This window comes from Sitophilus oryzae, unplaced genomic scaffold (assembly GCF_002938485.1).
Source record: "Sitophilus oryzae breed Bouriz unplaced genomic scaffold, Soryzae_2.0 scaffold_1621_pilon_pilon, whole genome shotgun sequence".
Classification (NCBI taxonomy): domain Eukaryota; kingdom Metazoa; phylum Arthropoda; class Insecta; order Coleoptera; family Curculionidae; genus Sitophilus; species Sitophilus oryzae.
The window spans coordinates 1977629-1997595 of NW_022146305.1; the positions used below are offsets into that span (position 1 = coordinate 1977629).

The 19967-nt window shown below is 32.9% G+C and overlaps 2 protein-coding genes across 2 annotated transcripts in view; one reads left to right on the forward strand and one right to left on the reverse strand.

The window, feature by feature from the left end:
• Positions 1 to 114: 114 nt before the first annotated feature.
• On the reverse strand, positions 115 to 12231 carry LOC115880326. The gene is made up of 8 exons (XM_030897527.1): positions 11952 to 12231; positions 11776 to 11857; positions 11585 to 11717; positions 11260 to 11480; positions 6608 to 6738; positions 6366 to 6540; positions 5042 to 5511; positions 115 to 3312 (listed from the first exon to the last, which is right to left on the reverse strand). The coding sequence occupies exons 1-8, from the start codon at positions 12049 to 12051 to the stop codon at positions 2915 to 2917; spliced, it is 1710 nt and encodes a 569-aa protein (XP_030753387.1). The 5' UTR covers positions 12052 to 12231; the 3' UTR covers positions 115 to 2914.
• A 687-nt stretch (positions 12232 to 12918) lies between these two features.
• The window catches only part of LOC115880273 (E3 ubiquitin-protein ligase MYCBP2), a 138533-nt gene continuing 131484 nt past the window's right edge, over positions 12919 to 19967 (forward strand). The window contains 10 exon segments of the mRNA XM_030897453.1: positions 12919 to 13058; positions 13238 to 13411; positions 14052 to 14197; positions 14271 to 14366; positions 14422 to 14669; positions 16025 to 16084; positions 16151 to 16342; positions 16398 to 16565; positions 18946 to 19164; positions 19272 to 19443. Of these exon segments, the coding sequence (XP_030753313.1) occupies positions 12988 to 13058; positions 13238 to 13411; positions 14052 to 14197; positions 14271 to 14366; positions 14422 to 14669; positions 16025 to 16084; positions 16151 to 16342; positions 16398 to 16565; positions 18946 to 19164; positions 19272 to 19443 (1546 nt within the window). The 5' untranslated portion in view covers positions 12919 to 12987.

The following is a 19967-nucleotide window of genomic DNA, read 5'->3' on the forward strand; positions in this document are numbered from 1 at the left end:
TATATAGACATGCGACAATTTAAAATAAAACAGTTTTTTACGACAATTTTTGTGAGAAAAAAATGACTAATTTTACCTTAAAAACAGTTTTCAGGAAACTTTTGGTCTTAAATCTAGAAATTAACATTCCCTGAGCTTAGAACACTTAATAATCTAAAAAAAACATAAAATAAAGACAAAAATAGTGACATAAAATGATCTGACAATCCCAAACGTCTCAGTTTTTAATATTTCCCATTATAAGGTAACACAGCTTAATTTTTTGGAACGTTCCAAAGTATTATAACACGCAATTTATAAATGTAGAAAAATGATCCCATGAAAGAATTAATAAAATTGCATTTGCCTGGCAAAATTAATTTTACATACATACAAAGGGAATAAGAACTTTGAGAGTGGAAACAATCTTGTAATCGCGTTTCATTTTCTTTTGGAACATGGAAGTTTACAAATTTGCCGCTGGAACGTCAGCATATCGAAGTTGTTGGAACATTCTAAGACTTAAGATTGAGATTTTTAACGCATTTGCTTGGAACGTTCTAAAAGACGATTTATGAACATTTCAACGATATTGCATGTTTTTTGTAAATAGCGCGATGAAAAAAAAATTGTTGGAACGGCGCGGCGTTTCAACTTTTTGGAATGTTCTAAAATGTGATTTAAGAACATTTCGACATTTTTGCGATGTTTTTTTGTAAATAACGACGACAAAATGTAGGAATGGCGGTTCAACTTTCTGGAACGTTCTAAAATACAATTTAAAAACATTTCAACGTTATTGCAATGTTTTGTGTAAATGACAATGAAAAAAAATCGTTGGAACGGCGTTTCAACTTTTCGGAATGTTCTAAAATGTGATTTAAGAACATTTCGACGTTATTGCGATGTTTTTCTGTAAATAACGACGAAAAAAATGTAGGAATGGCGTTTCAATTTTCTGGAACGTTCTAAAACACGATTTAAGAACATTTTAACGATATTGCGATGTTTTGTGTAAATGACAATGAAAAAAAATCGTTGGAACGGCATTTCAAATTTTTGGACTGTTCTAAAATATGATTTAAAAACATTTCGACGTTTTTGCGATGTTTTTTTGTAAATAACGAGGAAACAAATGTAGGAATGGCGTTTCAACTTTCTGGAACGTTCTAAAATACGATTTAAGAACATTTCAACGATATTGCGATGTTTAGTGTAAATGACAATGAAAAAAAAAATCGTTGGAACGGCGTTTCAAATTTTTGGAACGTACTAAAATGTGCTTTAAGATCATTTCAACGTTATTGCGATGTTTTTTTGTAAATAACGACGAAAAAAATGTAAGAATGACTTTCAACTTTCTGGAACGTTTTAAAATACGATTAAAGAAAATTTCAACGATATTGCGATGTTTTGTGTAAATGACAATGAAAAAAATCGTTGGAACGACGTTTCAAAATTTTGGAACGTTCTAAAATGTGATTTAAGATCATTTCAACGTTATTGCGATGTTTTTTGTGAATAACGACGAAAAAAATGTAGGAATGGCGTTTCAACTTTCTAAAACGTTCTAAAATACGATTTAAGAACATTTCAACGATATTGCATGTTTTTGTAAATAGCGCGATGAAAAAAAAATTGTTGGAACGGCGTTTCAAATTTTTGGAATGTTCTAAAATGTGATTTAAAAACATTTCGACGTTTTTGCGATGTTTTTTTGTAAATAACGACGAAAAAAATATAAGAATGGCGTTTCAACTTTCTGGAACGTTCTAAAATACGATTTAAGAACATTTCAACGATATTGCGATGTTTTGTGTAAATGACAATGAAAGAAAAAATCGTTGGAACGGCGTTTCAAATTTTTGGAACGTTCTAAAATGTGATTTAAGATCATTTCAACGTTATTACGATGTTTTTTTGTAAATAACGACGAAAAAAATGTAAGAATGGCGTTTCAACTTTCTGGAACGTTCGAAAATACGATTTAAGAACATTTCAACGATATTGCATGTTTTTGTAAATAGCGCGATGAAAAAAAAATTGTTGGAACGGCGTTTCAAATTTTTGGAATGTTCTAAAATGTAATTTAAAAACATTTCGACGTTTTTGCGATGTTTTTTTGTAAATAACGACGAAAAAAATATAAGAATGGCGTTTCAACTTTCTGGAACGTTCTAAAATACGATTTAAGAACATTTCAACGATATTGCGATGTTTTGGGTAAATGACAATGAAAGAAAAAATCGTTGGAACGGCGTTTCAAATTTTTGGAACGTTCTAAAATGTGATTTAAGATCATTTCAACGTTATTGCGATGTTTTTTGTAAATAACGACGAAAAAAATGTAGGAATGGCGTTTCAACTTTCTGGAACGTTCTAAAATACGATTTAAGAACATTTCAACGATATTGCATGTTTTTGTAAATAGCGCGATGAAAAAAAATTGTTGGAACGGCGTTTCAAATTTTTGGAATGTTCTAAAATGTGATTTAAAAACATTTCGACGTTTTTGCGATGTTTTTTTGTAAATAACGACGAAAAAAAATGTAGGAATGGCGTTTCAACTTTCTGGAACGTTCTAAAATACGACTTAAGAACATTTCAACGATATTGCATGTTTTTGTAAATAGCGCGATGAAAAAAAATTGTTGGAACGGCGATTCAAATTTTTGGAATGTTCTAAAATGTGATTTAAAAACATTTCGACGTTTTTGCGATGTCTTTTTGTAAATAACGACGAAAAAAAATGTAGGAATGGCGTTTCAACTTTCTGGAACGTTCTAAAATACGATTTAAGAACATTTCAACGATATTGCATGTTTTTGTAAATAGCGCGATGAAAAAAAATTGTTGGAACGGCGTTTCAAATTTTTGGAATGTTCTAATATAGGTACTGGCTTTCCGTTGAAACATCCTAAACGTGAAAAATACGTTAGTCGGGTAGACTTTCGTCCTCTACCATCTCCGGATCGGAAGCCTCGTTTCCGCTGGACACGTAGGGCAGTCCGCTGTTGTCGGCCAGCTGCCTGAACAGCGCGTCCCTGAACCGGAACATGCTGATGCTCTCGTCGTTGAGCATGTTGTAGAGAACGAAGGCGTTGGTAGCGACCACGCTCGCTATGAGCTCCATGGCGACGCGCCCGTGCCACAGCGCCTCCTCGTAGGCCGCGCAACTCGGCACGCTGTGCTTTTCCGCGGCCAGGTAGTACTGGTGACAGCTGTACAGGTACCTTAGAAACCAGGGTACCACCTGAGCGGCGGTCGGGTTCGGATTGGAGGGCGTGATGGGATCCGGTTCGTGGTACGTCGTCAGACCAAAGTAGAACCGATCTGAAACGGGTTAAAAAAAATTTACCGTAAAATGGGGTGAATAGAAACAGTTTCGTAGGCTATTAGCGATATACCCGTTGATAAAAATGTGGTATTATTTTCCCGAATATTTTAAAACATGGGTCTTTGTTCTTTGCGTATACATATAATTTGATTTTTGAAAAATATGCATATAAATATTAAATAAAAATAACATTTGTGTTTCTATTCACCTGCTATTGGGGAGACTAGAAACACACATTGATGTTTAGGTTTTTATCTATTCTACTTCCAACAAAGTGATTAGAAACAGTAAATTATTACATATTTAAGTAGGTTTAACAATAAATAACAATACATATAATATGACAACTTACATGTACCAGCTTATGTATTACTTTAAAAACAAATATTTTATTTATAAAGTTTTCGCGCCATACAAAATAGGTGATAAATCGATCTCACATTTATTGATCAGCTGATTGACAGAAACAGTGCTGCCACAGATAAAAATATAGTTTTTACATTTTATTGTGTATTACCAATGATAGAAAAATTAGATATGTCGACTCTTTTTACTTTGAATATTTTTAATCGTGATTTGATTTTTTTTCAGAAATTTTGTTTCTATTCACCACTATGTTTCTATTCACCCCATTTTACGGTACTTAAGAGTCCATATGTCACTAGTCCGAAAAAGTAGCAAAATAAGCGTCCGGCATTTAAGGTTTTATGTAAAACTGGCTAGGTATTTTTACACAAATAAAAAAGGAAATTAAAGATAAAAGATTAAACTATATCCGTATTGTAGCACATTTTTAGAAAACTTCTTTATTTTTAAGATTTTGATGGTCAAACATCAACAAAATATTCCTTATCTTTGGACTAAGCGTGATCCTAATTATATTTAAAAAATTAAACATATATTTTTCAGTCATTTTGAAAAACCAGGGCAATAATTCCAAAATATGACCTTGTTCCAACATACAGTCTGACAAACGGACCTGAAACAACGGGGCAGCGGCAAGGGGATCGCAATTTTTTAAAATCATGACCGATTTCATTCATAAAACATCCACGAGCGTGCAGGGTTTCATAAAAATAAAGCAGGAATTTTTATAATATTTTCCAGTAAAGTTTATAATATTGTTTTACTTTAAATGTACCTACATTTTGTTTAGTCATTTGCCAAATATAGTAATATTTGTTAAGAAACGCGTGTACTAATTACAATAAACACAAATCAAGTTAAAGATATAAAACACAATACAATAACACCGCCACTGGATTTTTCAATAGTAGTGACTGTTTCTACTATTCCTAGAGAGGGGCATAAAGTTGGGGGTAATGGTAACAAGACGTGCGAGAATCTCGACCAATCAGACTGGTTGAATCCGGGATGCCATGATGAATTTTGTCAGCGTTGCCAGCTTACCCTAAGCGGACGTTATCTTAAGGAAATACTTTACCTTTTATAATAGGCAGAATGAACGAAATCAGTTAATTAGATAAATATACATTATTACAATAAGAACTACGTCAACATATTAGCATATATATAATTATGTATGCTGAAATGAACTAAAATATATTCAATTTATAGGTAATATCGAGCAACTCTGCTTTTCTATAATTAAACGTGACAACATCGACATTTTTTGCCCGAATTCCTTCCGCTGTTTTAGATTCGTTTGTCAGATAATATAGTTGTTAGGGCTCGTAATATCTTTAGTAATAATAAAATACGTACTACCACCTTTCGCCCTCTTGCCCTTCTGGAACCAGTTGAGCGCGCATATCCCGTCCAAACTCTGATATCCCGCCATCAGCGGCGAATCGGCGCCCAGCTGGTACAGCTCCTTGGGGGTGCCGCGCGACTTGGTCCTGATCATCCCGGCCAGGTACGTCTTCCTCCTCAGCAATTCCTTGGCCAAGTCCACCGACACGAAGGTGCCCTGCACGTTGACCACGCGGCCGACGTCCAGCAGCCCGTCCAGGCTGTTCAGGACGTGCTTCTTGGCCAGGCTCGGCCTGAGGGGCGCGGTCTCGCATTCCGGATGCTCCAGCTCGATGCGGTGCGTGTAGAGGTCCTTGTCCAGGACGCGGAGCATGCGGCAACCGCGCTTGGGACGCGTGCCGCGCTCGATGTAGCGGTACTTTTTCCGCAGGTAGATGGACGTCATGTAGACGTATAGGCCCCGGCCGGCGATTTTGTATTTTCTGGAAAGTAACCGGAAATGTGATTGTCCTAGAATTATTTAGGGCTTTTTTTTACTGGAATAAATAAATTTGAAACATAGACCGTAAACGAACTAGACAAACCGTAACCAAACGCAATTCTGTAGACATCACAAGCCGCATGTGACGTCACTTCAGGGCAAAATAGCTTTGCTGGCTTTGAAATGATAATCGATGACAGCGATTTTCATTTCCCAGCCAACTCTGACGCGTGATGTCGGTCATTTTAACTCAAAAATATTTTTTTTCTGTCATTATTTATAACGGCAAGATTTGCTTTTTTATAAATAAAAATAATAGTTTCTAAACATAGACCGTAAACTTATTTATGACACTCTGTATAGAACAAAACATTTTTTAAGATATACACTTTTATAAACCTTGCAGCATTTGTATAAAATCTTTTTTTCATATCTTTGTCAACGATAGTATTGGACTTCCACGCACTAGTGGACCACCCTGTATATTCCCTGGCAAGGTGGACGAATATACAACTGCCAGAAATTTTAAATTCTCTAGAAACGAACCCGAAAATAACATGTTTAAATTTTTTTACACATACAAACATAGACCATAGCCAACATAGACACGTTTTTCGATGAGGGACTGTGTAGTTATCATAAGACAAAAGTGACGTCACTGCATCGAGAAATTTGCGCTTTCTTTGCTAAAATACAGTCATTTTTTGTCAGTTATACTCTATCCAGCAAAAGAAAATAACAAGAAAAGTTGACTTTTTCCTGTAAATAAAAATGGTCTAAACCATAGACCGTAAAATATCCTAGACAAATTGTTTGTTGGCAGCGGTGAAGTAAACATTAATGAATAATACATACCTGAAATTTTCATTCAAACGATGCACGACCGGATTGATTTTAGCCAAGTAACTATCCGATCCATCCGTTCCAAAGTGCAGGAAAGTGATCAGTCTTTGAAATCGAGTCGGCGTCATTATCTTACATGCTACCGACGTCTCCCATACAGGATGTGTGCTCCAATACGCCATGAAATCTTGAAAATAAGACACACAAATATTTTTTTGGAATTAAAAACCGTTTTTTTAAGTTAGTTATTTTACCTGGAAACTTTGTCATGGACATATATATGATCAAACTGATGAATTCCTTCATTTCTCTCACATCCACGTCCATCCAACCGCTTAGAAAATCTTTATGGTATCCAGGCCTGATAAATTTCGATCTTGCATACCTAAAAATTAAATTTATAGTCCCAAAAACCTTCTAATAACTATTAAACACAGATCGAAAAAAAAAGCCCAACAGAAAATTTTTTCATCAAATTTATAGTGTTATATTTTTTTATTTTTAGCCCTATCTTCATGAACTTTTTAGTAAACTGTATACAGGGTGGCGCGATATGCGTAATTTAAAATTATTTTGAAATGTACAGGGTGTGTCAGAACTAAGATCCATACAACTTTACTTTTTAGGAGGTGTATCAAAAATTGCTGATCTATTTTAAATAAAATTAAAATCGCTTAAAATATTGATTAAAATCGCTTTTTATTCAAAATCTGAGCCCGATAGGCATAGGAAAACCTAATATAGTTTGAAAGAGCATTTAAATCTGCTTCGACTTATTTTAAAAAACATATAGTGTTGTATTTGAAATAAAGATTTTTTTATGTAAAGTAAATATTTAAAATAGACCAGCAATTTTTGATACCCCTGTATACATTTAAGGAAGCAATAAATTTTTTTAATAAAGTATATTTCTCTGGCTTCAAAGTCAGCACAAGAATTAACACTAAAAAGTAATGTACAGGGTGTTGACAAACTTATTTATTATATCATGCATATTTTTATATCTTTGAATATCTCAAAAACCAAAGCATTTAAACATATTAAAGTATTATAATAAATGCCTTATTTTATGCCCAAGAATCCAAAAATCAAATAAAATACCGGGTGTTCCATAAGAAAAAATATAACTTTGGTATGGATCTTTGTCCTGACACACCCTGTACATTGGAAAATAATTTTAAATTATGCACATTGCCTCTCTACATATACCCATTAAAAAATTTGTTTCCACATCTTTCCATTTTCGTATAATCAACCGAGGCGAATGAGGTGCGCCACCCTGTATAAATCTATATCTAGAGTTGGGATTTTGACCGTCAAAATCTTTTGTGGACAAAGCACCAGTCAAATTCTTTCGTGATTCTAAAAGAATAAAAGTAGGAGAAATTACATTTATACGTATATTAGTGATTAAAAAACAGTTAACAAAAACTAAAGAATACAACAAAACGAAACATTACATTAAATGATAATTAAATTTAAAAGTTTTATATAAAATTTAATATTAATTTAAATGTAAAGCGTGGTCCACACGCGGCGACTTATCGTACGATTTGTTTGCATTACATTAAATGATACAAAAAAGACAGTTACCGAACAAGACTAATAATTTTTAAACAAATATAAAACCATTCTGAGGTAACGAAAAAAAATGCATAATAGCAATAAAAAAATACTAATGAGTGGTGGTAGCACAGGCTAATCTAGACAAAGGAATCTCATCTTCATCACAGTCATCATTGAACTCACTGAGTCAACATTAAAACAGCAACTAACAATTCTTTCGCGTCGCGAGTGTTTTAGGCAAGTCCACAGAATATACTAACGAAAAAGAAGCCCAAGTTCCTTGTAATAAATCGGTTCCATTTTCGTAACGCCATCTCTCGACAAAGCTGACATTTACAGGTTAGCCAAAGGGGTGCGGGGCCGGGGGGAATTGTAAAATACACTTTTTGATTTTAATTATTTTTATTCGCTATTTGCAATTTTATTTTTAAAACATATTATCTGAAACAATCGCATAATATCTCTTAAAAATAAAATAACAAACGGAAACAAAAGGAATTAAATAATCTGAAAATCTACAAAGTTTATTGATAAAAAAGTTAGGCTATGCTCTTTGGTATAACATTGTTAAACAAACATTAACAAATCATAACATATCAGATCATAGAACTAAAAAAAGTACTATTACATAAAAACAGGTGATACAATACTTCAAAATTAATTTTAACATAATATCAAAACCGAAAAATCAAACTGCAAACACAACCACACTTATCACAACAGAAATTAACACACACTTCCGCGGCAAATGTCCAAGAAAGACTGATTGGTCCTGGTCCGGTCGTAGCTCACGTCGTATTGTCGGTAAGCAAAATCCCTGTCCAAAAATCTTTACGATCGGCGCCATCACCCGTCATAATTCGGAAACTTTTGCTGGAACCATTTTGAATATTTCACTTACATGGCCCTGGGCAAGTCAGTACCTGTTATTCGGTTTACGACAATTAAAAGATTTTGACCTGGCCTGGTCAAAATCTTTCCGGTCAAAATCTGTCAAAATCTCGGTCAATTGACCAAGCACAACTCTATCTATATCTATACTAATATCACAGTGTGTTATCTGTGCTAATATATAAAATCCTTAAGTGACTGACATACTGATTAATCACGATCCTGCTCAAACCACTCAACGTAAGAAGCTCAATTTTGGCATACAGGTTGATTCTAGGTTGTAGAGGTTCGATAAGAAAGGATTTTTCGAAATGCCAGTTCCAAGAGGGTGAAACCTGTGGTGAAACCACCCCTCAAATATTACAATATTTTTTATTTAAAAAACGGTCAAGTTTCCGAAAAAACGCTTAAACACGTATATTTTATTTTGTTTTTTTACATATTTTAAGATTTTTTAAAAATGTATACAGGGCGTTTCGAAAAATCTGGTCATTGATTAATACACGCTAGTATACAGGGTTGTTCACCACATACGACACGAAGTATTGTAGCTAAACGACTAGATTTTTACAAATTGTAAGTTTTGGATTCGTTGAAGGACTATTAGAGCTACAATTTAAAAATATTTTTACAAAATACAGAGTGTCCCAAATAAATAAAAAATATCAAAGTTTTATTTTTTTAAATGGAACACCCTATATATTATTACATTTTTAGTTTCTACGCTTAAAATAAACGTAAATTTGATTAAGGTTTATTACACTTAAACCTTACCGTTTTTGAAATATTTTCAATTTTGTGAAATTGCAGTATAAATTTTAAGGCTTCATTTCTCCGAGGGTATCAAAGTTTTTATTACTAAATATTTACTGAAGTTTATTTATTGATCAGTTATTGTGTTGCAATAATAAAAACTTTACTACCTTATACAGAGTGTCTAAAAATTAATTTTAAATAATTACTAGCTTTAAACGGCAATAATTTGTTTAATTTAAATGGAACACCCAGTATATTTTATGAGATTCAGATGCACAATTTAATTGTCTATCAAATTGTATTACTATTTTTTACCTATCTCTTCAAGTTTCCGTAGAAAATGAATTTTCTTGTAATTTAGAACCCATTTATCAATATACCCATGGAATACTGACATTTTAGATTATTTCTAAAGATGACCCAAATTTTTAAAGAGTACAGATACTAATATTGTCGATATAGTTCGTTTATTTCATTAAAAAAACTGTTTAAATATTTGTTAAAGAGGACCAATTAATATGATTCCAGTATTCAAACTACATTAATTGACTGTTTGCGTTGATTAATAATAATTGCTCCAAATACTAAAAAACTGAATTATGTATGTGTATTAGACAGTGTGTTAAAAAGTAACACTTTAAAAATGATATTTCATTTTTCGACAAATACCTATTTATAACAACAGAGACGTTCATTTTCATAACTTATTATTATATTGATTTCTGATTCAAATCCACATTTATTTAGAATAATTTATTAACGAACACAATTAAGTATGTAATTAATTAGTATTTGGGCGGAAATACTGGTGGTATATTTAATTAATAGTATACTCTTTTATAAAGATTTAAATAGTTTTCTTTTTGCATACAAATGGGCTAGTAATATTATCGTTTTACTAAAAACGATAATATTACTAGCCTGTACATTTTCTACATTTGTTGTGTTAAAAACAATCTAAAATGTCAATATTCCATGGGTACATTGATAAATGAGGTCTAAATTATAAGAAAATGCATTTTCTACGAAAACTTGAAGGAATAGGTAAGAAGTGGTAAAATACAATTTGATAGACAATTAAATTGTGCATCTGATTCTCATAAAATATACAGGGTGTTCTATTTAATGTAAATAAGTTATTGCCGTTTAAAGCTTGTAATTATTTAAAATAAAATTTTAGACACTCTGTATAAGGTAGTATAATTTTTATTATTGCAACACAATAACTGATCGATAAATAAACTTCAGTAAATATTTAGTATTAAAAACTTTGATATCCTCGGAGAAATGAAGCCTTAAAATTTATACTGCAATTTCGCAAAATTGAAAATATTTCAAAAACGGTAAGGTTTAAGTGTAATAAACCTTAATCAAATTTACCTTTATTTTAATCGTAGAAACAAAAAATGCAATAATATACAGGGTGTTCCATTTAAAAAAATTCAACTTTGATATTTTTTATTTAGTTGGGACACTCTGTATCTTGTAAAAATATTTTTAAATTGTAGCTCTAATAGTCCTTCAACGAACCCAAAACTTCCAATTTGTAAAAATCTAGTCGTTTAGCTACAATACTCCGTGTCGTATGTGGTGAACAACCCTGTATACATAAACATAAACTTTAATTCGTACACTCGGGTTTTTTATAGACTTTAGTGTATCAGTGTATATAGAGTGAATTAAAAAAACTCACTTGTTCGTTTCTTGGACCATCAAATCAATTAATTCATCATCCCAGAATAATTTAAAACAATCCAAAGCAGAATATCCACTTTCTGGTCTTAAATTTTGAAGGCCTGGCTCAACCTCGAAAGGAAACTTGGTGTAAATTTTATACAGGGTGTTCCAGCTGTATTTAGGTTTTTTTCGCAAAGGCGACGCCGTCTCGTCCCGTTCCATACCCGTATCTTCTTCCTAAGAAATACATCGTACTAAGAGTCGTGTGTTATAGTGTGAGTTAGATATAAAACTATAAAAAATTATAAAAAGAAAAAATTATAATTAAGAAAATTACTAACTTGAGTCTCATCTGGACTCACTGTATCTGAGCAGTTCATTAAGAAGTTTAGCGGATTATCATCTTCATCAAACTCTTTTGTAACAAGCAATTCGGGACTGTCTGGTGGGTCTCCCTCTGGTTCAGGCGGTCGACTAAAACAAGAACGTACGTTATTTAATTTCTGGAGCAACCTGAGACAATATCTATTACTTTTCGTCCAGTACAAAGTCCTCTTCCATGGGTAAGGGGGGAGTATATCTCCCCGAACCTGAGGGTCCAGCTTCCATCGGGTCTTAAAAAAAGAATCATTCATTCAAAGATTGATTTGCAGGAAAAAAAGCTTAAAAAATTGAATTTTAAATGAAAATTGCGTTTCTCGAACTTACCAGACATCTCGTACCAGGCAAATGCTAGGTATTTGGTCGTTTCATCATAAAAAATCAAATACCGGCAAAAAACTTGGAGTAAATTCGTAAATATAACCATAAAACTATTGGAATGTTTTGCAGGAACCGAAATAAACAGGGAAAAAACAGTAAACCTGTGGCTGGAGGATACCAAATTGTTTTAGGAGATAACAGAATAAATATTGTATACTTTTATTAAACTGTTAACGAAAATTTCCCCATAAAAACATTGAATTTGATGTTTTACGAAAAGTAAACAACCTTTTTATATAAAAATATTACATTACGGATTGCGCAACCATAGATGAATATTTCCCATTTGTTGCGCGCTTGTATAACTGGTTATCTAACTTCGAAGCACAGAAACTGGAAATTTAAATATAAAAAATCTTTAAAAATTGCTAAATTTTCTAGCTCATCTTATTTTTGACTTCGACATTTAGTTCCTTTTTTTCCTTTAACCTTATACGTAGTTTTTATAACTTAATTTTGTTAAAATCTCCTACTAATGAGAGAACAATTTTCTTATTAAAAGTCGCTTCCTTTCATAAATTAAAATGTACACAGATTAAAGAAAAATTCTAAAAGAAAAGATTATTTATAGATATTTTTATTTATATGTAAAAAACCCTAGTAATTTTATTAAATTGGGTAGATTGTGTAATTTTCTGTATTTCCCATAATTTAGTGTATGTATAACCGGTTATCTACCATTTAGGAGTATTAATTTAAATTAAACAAAAATAAAATTCTGCGAAATTTAAAATAAATGTTATTATAAATAATTTAATGGGTATTGTATTCTTTTTGAAATTTTTTAAAAATAATTTTAAGAATATATTCGTCTGTTTTGAGTGAAGGGTTGCTCTTTTAGGGGGTGAATCATACTTACGAAAAATCAATAGAGCAGGATATGAATAGAGCGTGGTATATTCAGTGTGCTTACAAGCAGGAATCAGCAGAACTGATTTAAAAACAGTAAATAAAGAAATAAAAAGGCATTAAATCAAAAATAATGTTGCCAGAATCTGAAAGTTACGCTGTTTTACATCATAAATCATATAAAGTACACCCAGACAGCTTCAGGTAAGCTTACATTGATTTTAAAATTATATTTTTGGTAAAATTGATAATAAAATTAATAAATAAAATATAATAGTTGGAAATAAAGCTTCTGTTCCTTTTAATTTAGAAGTATTCAGTTATATTTTATTAAAATATTTTTAATTTTCGTTTGGGTTGAAAGTATATAAAAATGATTTCAGAAAAAAAAATGAATGGAAAAAGGCCAAAAGGAAGACTTCGAGGAGCCGCTCCAAGCAAAAAAGAATTGAATTGCTCTACGAGAACGATATTCAGTCAGCTCCTGAGATAGAGCTACCTTTAAATGCTTCAGCTTTTGCAGTTTTTGCCTCAATTCGACTTGCAGTACTAGACCGGTAGGAATTTCTGATTTCTAAATGTACTTATTTGAAAGTCTCCAGTAGGTTCAACTTCGTGTATATTATGCAATTTAAACAGAATAGAATTCTAGGCCATCCTGTATACCGGGTATTGCATCGTCGACCGGGACATAGGAAATCCCATGTAAATTTTAATGGGGTCAATTTTTGGCTTCCCTAATTATTTTAGAGAATAATTCTATTTAGGTTTATTGAAGAGCACTAAAACCCACATTCAAAAGAATAACTTTAGATATTTTTGATTAGCCCGTTTACGAGTTATCGCCCGATTATTTTTTAAATATTTCTCCTTTCTTATGGCCCTGTATTTATTTATGAGCACCAGTCAAGGTAAAAGATAACTGTCAAATGATGTTGTCATTTCAGAAATTTATCTATTTAGTGCTTTATTATTAAGTAATTTATTATATACTAAAGTCCGAAAAATGAAAATGGCGCATTTCCGCAGGAAAATTTTTGTATATTTGTACTCCTAACGCCTTGTAGAACGGATATATAAAGTCATTTTTTATATAACAGATTTCAGCTAAACGAAAGTGGAGCCAAACACTATATTGAGTGTTTTTCTGTTGTTAATAATTCATTTTTATTATAATTATGTATTTTTTGGTTTAAGATGGATGAGAAATGCTACTCATGAGCACCTTCAAAGCAGCTGTAACGTCCAAATAGCTGACCAGAGCGAATATGAAAGCGATACAGAAGATAATACTCAGAGCAGTACCTATGTCCCTGTCAAAGTCTCCAAAGTAGTGGGTCTAGGTAGGTATAACAAGATTTCTTTAAATATATATAACGTCTTTGAGTACCATAAAACAAAATATTTGTTCTGTAGGTTTAAGATCCGTTTTTGAACTAATCAAAGAAAGCAGATCCTCGCATCCAGTACTCTGTACCAAAGCTTTACTGGCTCTCCTGGACGTTCTACAAGGTAGTACTTTAATTACACCCTAATTTTTGTTAATTTAAATCAATTTTTCTTTCAGGACAAACACCAGAAGGTTTAAAATCCGAACCACCAGACATAATCGATCCACTTTTCGAGCTTTTACTGGATTTGGCAACGTTGCACGGGCCGGAAAGCGCAGTACCTAATGACGGTACGCACCTGACTGCAGTGGCGTGCGCGTGCCTTTTGTCCTTGGTCGTTGTGAGGGGGGATACGGGGAAGTACCTGAGCGCAGCGGCGGCGCTACTGATGTGTCCTCGGGCATTTTCCGTGCAAAATATTAAGGTAAACATATTTTAGTAGAATTATGTTTTCCCCTATATTTATCTATACTAATATATAAAATCCTTAAGTGACTGACTCACTGATTGATGAGGAGGGTTGTTCCTCGTAGGGAGGTGGAGGGATTTGGAGGTTGAGGTTGCCCAGTTCTTCGTAGAGATGAGCTTCTTCCTCTCTGAAATTATTTCAAAATCAAACAAGGCTTTTTTTATTAATCTATACTAATAATATAAATCCTTAAGTGACTCACAGATTAATCACGATCCTACTCAAACCACTCAACGTAAGAAGCTCAATTTTGGCATACAGGTTGATTCTAGGGTGTAGAGGTTCGATAAGAAGGGATTTTTCGAAATTCCAGTTCCAAGGGGGTGAAACCACCCCTCTCAAATATTACAATTTTTTTATCTAAAAAACGGTCAAGTTTCCGAAAAAACGCTCAAACACGTATCGTATAATTTATTTTGTTTTTTTACATATTTTAAGATTATAAAAATATATACAGGGTGTTTCGAATGTATATGGTGTATACAGGGTGTTTCGAAAAATCTGGTCATTGTTTAATCACGATCCTGCTTAAAGTGCTTGACGTAAAAAGCTGATTTTTAGAAAACGGATTGACTTTAGGGTGCAGAGGTTCGATAAGAAGGGATTCTTCGAAACTTGAATTCTAAGGGGGTGAAACCACCCCTCAAATATTAGAATATTTTTTATTTAAAAACCGGTGAGTTTTTCGGAAAAACTCTTAAACACGTATATTTTATTTTGTTCTTTTATATATTTTAAGATTTTTTAAAAATTTATACAGGGTGTTTCATAAAATATGACCAATGAGTAATCACGATTCTGCTTAAACTGCTTGACGTTTAAAGCTGATTTGTGGCAAACGGATTGACTGTGGCGTGTAAAGGTTCGATAAGGAGGGGTTTCTCGAATTTCAAATTCCAAGAGGGTGAAAACGCCCCTCAAATATTACAATATTTGTTATTTAAAAAAACGGTTAGTCTTTCGGGAAAACGCTTAAACACGCATAATTTATTTTGTTTTTTACATATTTTGAAATTTTTTTAAAAATCATACAGGGTGTTTTTGATTAACCACGATTCTGCTTAAACTGCTTGACGTAAAAAGCTTATTTTTGGCAAACGGATTTTTCGAAAGTCAAATTCCAACGAGATGAAACTACCCCTCAAATATTACCAAGTTATATAATAATATCGCCATATTGTTTTTTCTCATGCTGACATAAATGTGAGAAAATTTTATCCAGTTTGTATGTTAATGGAAATTCTTGCTTTGTTTTATCATCGCCATTACTAAGTCGCGGGTACACGCTAGTTTAATATATTTTTTTCAAGATGCCGGCAGTTTTATCGTCTCTTCAACGAAGCATTCATGGCGTTTTACTAGGGAAAATGGTACGACCCGATTGGCTAACTCACGGAGTACCGATTTCATCGAAAATAAGCTCGTTTTTCGTTAAGGTACCAACAGAAATACAAAACGTTCCTCTCGTTTTGAAGTCTTTGGCGTTCGATGGACAGTACTTGTACCTTTTCACGTCAAAGGGTTTGTTTAAGATTGGCAGTGGATATGGGGGTACCGTCAAGGGATTCGTGGCCATGTGGAAGCCAGAGTTCTATCCAAACGATAGTGGTACTTTGGTATTCTGTTCCGTGAGTATTTCTTTGATGTTCTTTAAAATTGTGACTGAAAAAAATGTGTTTTTAGGGAAAATTGTTTTTGAAACTAAATGGAAGAAGAGGTGCCGAATTTTTGATTGTTGAACGCTCTAACTTGATGATATCCGGTGCTGTATCTTTGCATTCCAGAGATATGCCATCATCAGTGATATTCTCTGATGGGGATTATTTAGGAACAATTTCTGCTGCCAAAGACGTAAGTTTTTTCTCTATTTCTTAGGGTTCCGTACCCAAAGGGTAAAAACGGGAACCCTATTACTAAGACTATCCGTCCGTCCGTCCGTCACAAATGTCTATCTTATGAACCGTTATAGCTAGACAGTTGAAATTTTTACAGATAATGTATTTATGTTGCCGCTATAAGAACAAATACTAAAAACAGAATTAAATAAATGTTTATAAATAAAAAAGTACTTTCAAGTCCTCGGTGGCCGCGTGGTTAAAACGTTAGGACTTTACGCTGCTATGACGTTGGAGCCGTTGCAAGGCAGGTTCGAATCCTAGTCAAGGCGACTTTTTTTATCCGTTTTTTTTAATTTTTACATATTTATTTTTACTTTTTACATATTTATTATTGATTAATACAATTTTTAGTAATGTGTTTCTTCATTTTTTCGGAAAAAAAGTTTATAATACTATAGTGCCTAATGTTGTATAGATAATGAATGGTACGGAACCCTTCGTGCACGAGTCCGACTCGCACTTGACCAATTTTTTGTATTCTTATTTCTTTTTTTTCTCTATTTTTATTTTATATATTTTTTTATTTTTCTCTTCTCTTTTTTTTTCTTCTCTATTTTAGACACTTTCTGCAATATTTTATTTAGAAATGAACGAAGATTTTGAAAATAATATTTATTTTAAGAGAAATCAATGGCGTACCATTTTTTTCTTCAAAAATATTCAGTGTATATAACCCGTATGGACGTTTGTACATCAAAAACGACATTTTGATGCATAGAAGACGTTTCAATTTTCATAAAGATGTCTGTAATAACGTCAGAATTATTTTTTTAGACAATTTTACTACTCTGTGTCTGATGAAAAGTTAACACGTTTAGGACATACGTACAGGGTGGGTCAAATTCGACGCTTTTAAATGAAAACACCATTTTCTGTAGGAGATAGACAAAAACTAATATCGGTGTCTGGAGCTCAATTTTTGTCAAAAACAAGATGTTGAAAACCGCATATCGATATCTGTTACCGTTTCGGAGTTACGGGGTGTTTTTCAAAAATATGCATTTTTAACAAATCGCTGTAACTTTTCTGCTATGGAAAATTTTGTATTTTTATGAAAACATTTCCAAAGCACATTTTTACGTAGAATTTAATGGTTTAAGTATAATTTTTTTAAAATTAATAATTTAAGAATTATCAACAGAAAATTTTATTTTTTATATGTGACACTCTATATATTTTTAATTTATTGAAAATAATTTAAAATTACCTTTCCAAAAATATAACATACTTGATATTTTGCGAGATATCGAGTATACAAAAATTCGCCCGCTTTAAATAAGTAGGCTTTGAACGGCACCGGCTGTAATGCAAAAAAATTCTAGCTGTGAGCATCAATTAAAACGAAAATAATATTTGCTATGAGAGATGCAGAATTTTATAACAATTTAAAATATATTTAACCAACATCAACACATTTAATCTATATCTAATAACAATAAAAATAAATAGCAAACCAAAACATGAGATTTTGCTATAGGTGTTCGACATATCGACCGTCTTCTGTTATGGACAGACGGGGCAGTTTTTGAACATTTCTCGCGGAATTCATTAACTCGGTGGGGGTGAAAGATACCCTCTTATAACTGCTAAATATTTCTAATTCTTGTCTAGATTATACGGCGGAATAAGGAACCTTTATTTTTCCGCCGATATATTCATAGGGTTAGATCCATGGGCACTAAGTCAGGCGGCCTCGATGGCCAACGGATGGGATCTTGGTTAGATATTAAATTATTTTTGAAATTGGCTGCAAAAATTTGCTGATAACTTCAGCGTTCAGAGGCGGTGCGTCGTCTTGCTGGAAAAATATGTTTTCGAGTTCCATTAAGGGCATATCATCAATAAGGGGTCCAAAGCCTACTAGTTAAAAGTGGCGAACTTTTAAAAATTCTGTATTTCGAAGGGGATTATAACAAAATATCAAGTGTGCTATATTCTTGGAAAGGTAATTTTAAATTCTTATCAGTTAATTAAAAATATAGTGGGTGTCCTCTAAATTTAAAAAATGTAAAATTTTCCATAGGAAAAAAGTTACAGCGATTTGTTAAAAATGCACATTTTTGAAAAACACCCGGTAACTCCGAAACGGTAGAAGATATTGATGTGCGGTTTTCACCATCGTGTTTTTGATGAAAATTGAGCTCCAGACACCGATATTAGTTTTCGTCTATCTCCTATAGAAAAGGGTGTTTCCATTTAAAGCCGTCGAATTTGACCCACCCTGTACATCCAAATGATTTTTTTTCTTAGAATAGGCTCAAGAATCATCCCCTCATTTATTAACATATGTCATTAGAGCACAGCCTGTATATCACTATTTTTTTAATCTCAAGGATGGATTCGTTGTGAGACTGTTGAATCAAAACACAACACCAGCTTCCCTAGTGAGTGAACTGCCTCTAAAACTAGCCAGGAAGTATGTGGACTCCTTGGGATGCGCTTCCTTCGAAGAGGAGGCCAATTCCTACACCATCAACATCAGTTCCGAGGAGGAAGTGTCCATGGTGTGTGGAGGAAAGGATTTTGGACTCTTGAGAACTGTCATGGGAAAGGTAGGTTCCTATAGGTATATTCTCAAGACTTGCAAGAGTCTTGCAACAAGACCAAGGAAGTCTTGCTTTGCTCATCACTATGGATCATTAAGATAAACATATTTTAGGTTATGTATACGGGAAAATCTTCGGCTATAGGAATTAAACAGGCGGGTGTACGTACCGGAAAATGGTCAGAGCTGGTACTAACCAAATCACCCAAAATTTCCCATATTGCGATGGGTCATGATGGTCTACATGCAGTACTTATTACCGATGATGGTGCAGTATTCTTTGCCGGTAAATAGTGATAAAAAATGCTTTTTTTAAGTTTAGCCCAAATAAATGTTTTTTAGGGTTCCGTACCCAAAGGGTAAAAACGGGAACCCTATTACTAAGACTTTGCTGTCCGTCCGTAAGGTCTATCTTATGAACCGTTATAGCTAGACAGTTGAAATTTTCACAGATAGTGTATCTATCTTGCCGCTATAATAAGAACAAATACCAAAAACAGAATTAAATAAATGTTTATAAATAAAAAAGTACTTTCACTAAACATTATCTTTTAAGTAAGAATTTTACATAGAATCTTTCAAGTCCTCGGTGACTCGGTGGTTAAAGGCGTTAGGACTTTACGGTGCTTTGTCGTTGGAGTCGTAGTAAGGCAGGTTCGAATCCTAGTCAAGGCGACTTTTTTTAATCGTTTTTTTAATTTTTATATATTTTTATATATTTATTTTTACTTTTTACATATTTATTATTGATTAATACAATTTTTAGTAATGTGTTTCTTTATTTTTTTTAAATTACTTATACGCGCATTC